This window comes from Seriola lalandi, unplaced genomic scaffold (genome assembly GCF_002814215.2).
Source record: "Seriola lalandi dorsalis isolate HSWRI2012SDOR001 ecotype SW California unplaced genomic scaffold, Sedor1 jcf7180001980422, whole genome shotgun sequence".
Lineage (NCBI taxonomy): Eukaryota > Metazoa > Chordata > Actinopteri > Carangiformes > Carangidae > Seriola > Seriola lalandi.
This window is the reverse complement of record NW_019451088.1, coordinates 1-763: the sequence shown is the minus strand read 5'-3', so window position 1 is coordinate 763 and position 763 is coordinate 1. Positions and strand designations below refer to the sequence as shown.

Genomic DNA, 763 nt, shown 5'->3' with positions numbered 1-763 from the left:
CACATCTTCGAAATGAGCGACGATGACCCGCGGAGGGAGGAGGAGATCCGTAAATACAGCGCCATCTACGGACGCTTTGACTCCAAGAGGCGGGACGGCAAACACCTGACTCTGCACGAGGTTGATGAATATCCGTGTGTCCTCTGGATCCTTGAGCTTTATGTGTTTGTGTTTCTCCTGAACTAACCTGCCTCATGTGTGTGATGTATGTGCAGCTGACGGTGAACGAGGCGGCGGCTCAGCTCTGTATGAGGGACATGGCTCTGCTGACACGTCGGGACGAGCTGTTCGGACTCGCCCGGCAGATTTCCAGAGAGGTCACCTACAAATACACCTACCGCACCAGCAAGTAAGAGCTCCGTCGGTCTTCCTCTGCAGAGGCCGCTCAACGTGTTGAAGTAGCTGTTGTGTGTGTGAAGGGATGAAGCTGATCTCCTGCTGTTTCTCTGCAGGTCTCGCTGTGGAGACAGAGACGAGCCGTCCCCCAAAAGGATAAAAACAGAGGTGAGGTTCCAGATGTGCAGCGGTGACGTTCAGGAACAGGTCTCATGGTGGGAGTGATGTGGCTCTTACCCAGTGTAACGGATCCAGTCTGGTCCATTCTCGTAGCGCTGAATCCGTCACATTTAACACGGTCGAAAACTCACAACGATCCAAACTCCACAGACTCCTCCGAGTTTAATTAGCGCTGCCTTTTCCTAAATCACCAAACTGCTTTACAGCAAATCCCCTGTCGTAAAAAACTACGACCATATAACTGCAC

At 52.3% G+C, this 763-nt stretch overlaps 1 protein-coding gene across 1 annotated transcript; it reads left to right on the top strand.

The window, feature by feature from the left end:
• Positions 1 to 6: 6 nt before the first annotated feature.
• Positions 7 to 670, top strand: LOC111658779 (NGFI-A-binding protein 1-like). Its single transcript, XM_023411442.2, has 3 exons — positions 7 to 120; positions 216 to 349; positions 453 to 670. Exons 1-3 carry the CDS (start codon positions 13 to 15, stop codon positions 559 to 561), a joined length of 351 nt encoding a protein of 116 aa, XP_023267210.2. The 5' UTR covers positions 7 to 12; the 3' UTR covers positions 562 to 670.
• The last annotated feature ends 93 nt before the right edge of the window (positions 671 to 763 follow it).

What these genes read in the sequence shown, in the direction of transcription:
- LOC111658779 (XM_023411442.2), top strand. Translation starts at nt 13, where the DNA reads ATGAGCGACGATGACCCGCGGAGGGAGGAGGAGATCCGTAAATACAGC. An exon ending in AACACCTGACTCTGCACGAG is followed by an intron (nt 121 to 215) that starts GTTGATGAATAT and finishes ATGTATGTGCAG; the next exon opens with CTGACGGTGAACGAGGCGGC. An exon ending in TACACCTACCGCACCAGCAA is followed by an intron (nt 350 to 452) that starts GTAAGAGCTCCG and finishes GTTTCTCTGCAG; the next exon opens with GTCTCGCTGTGGAGACAGAG.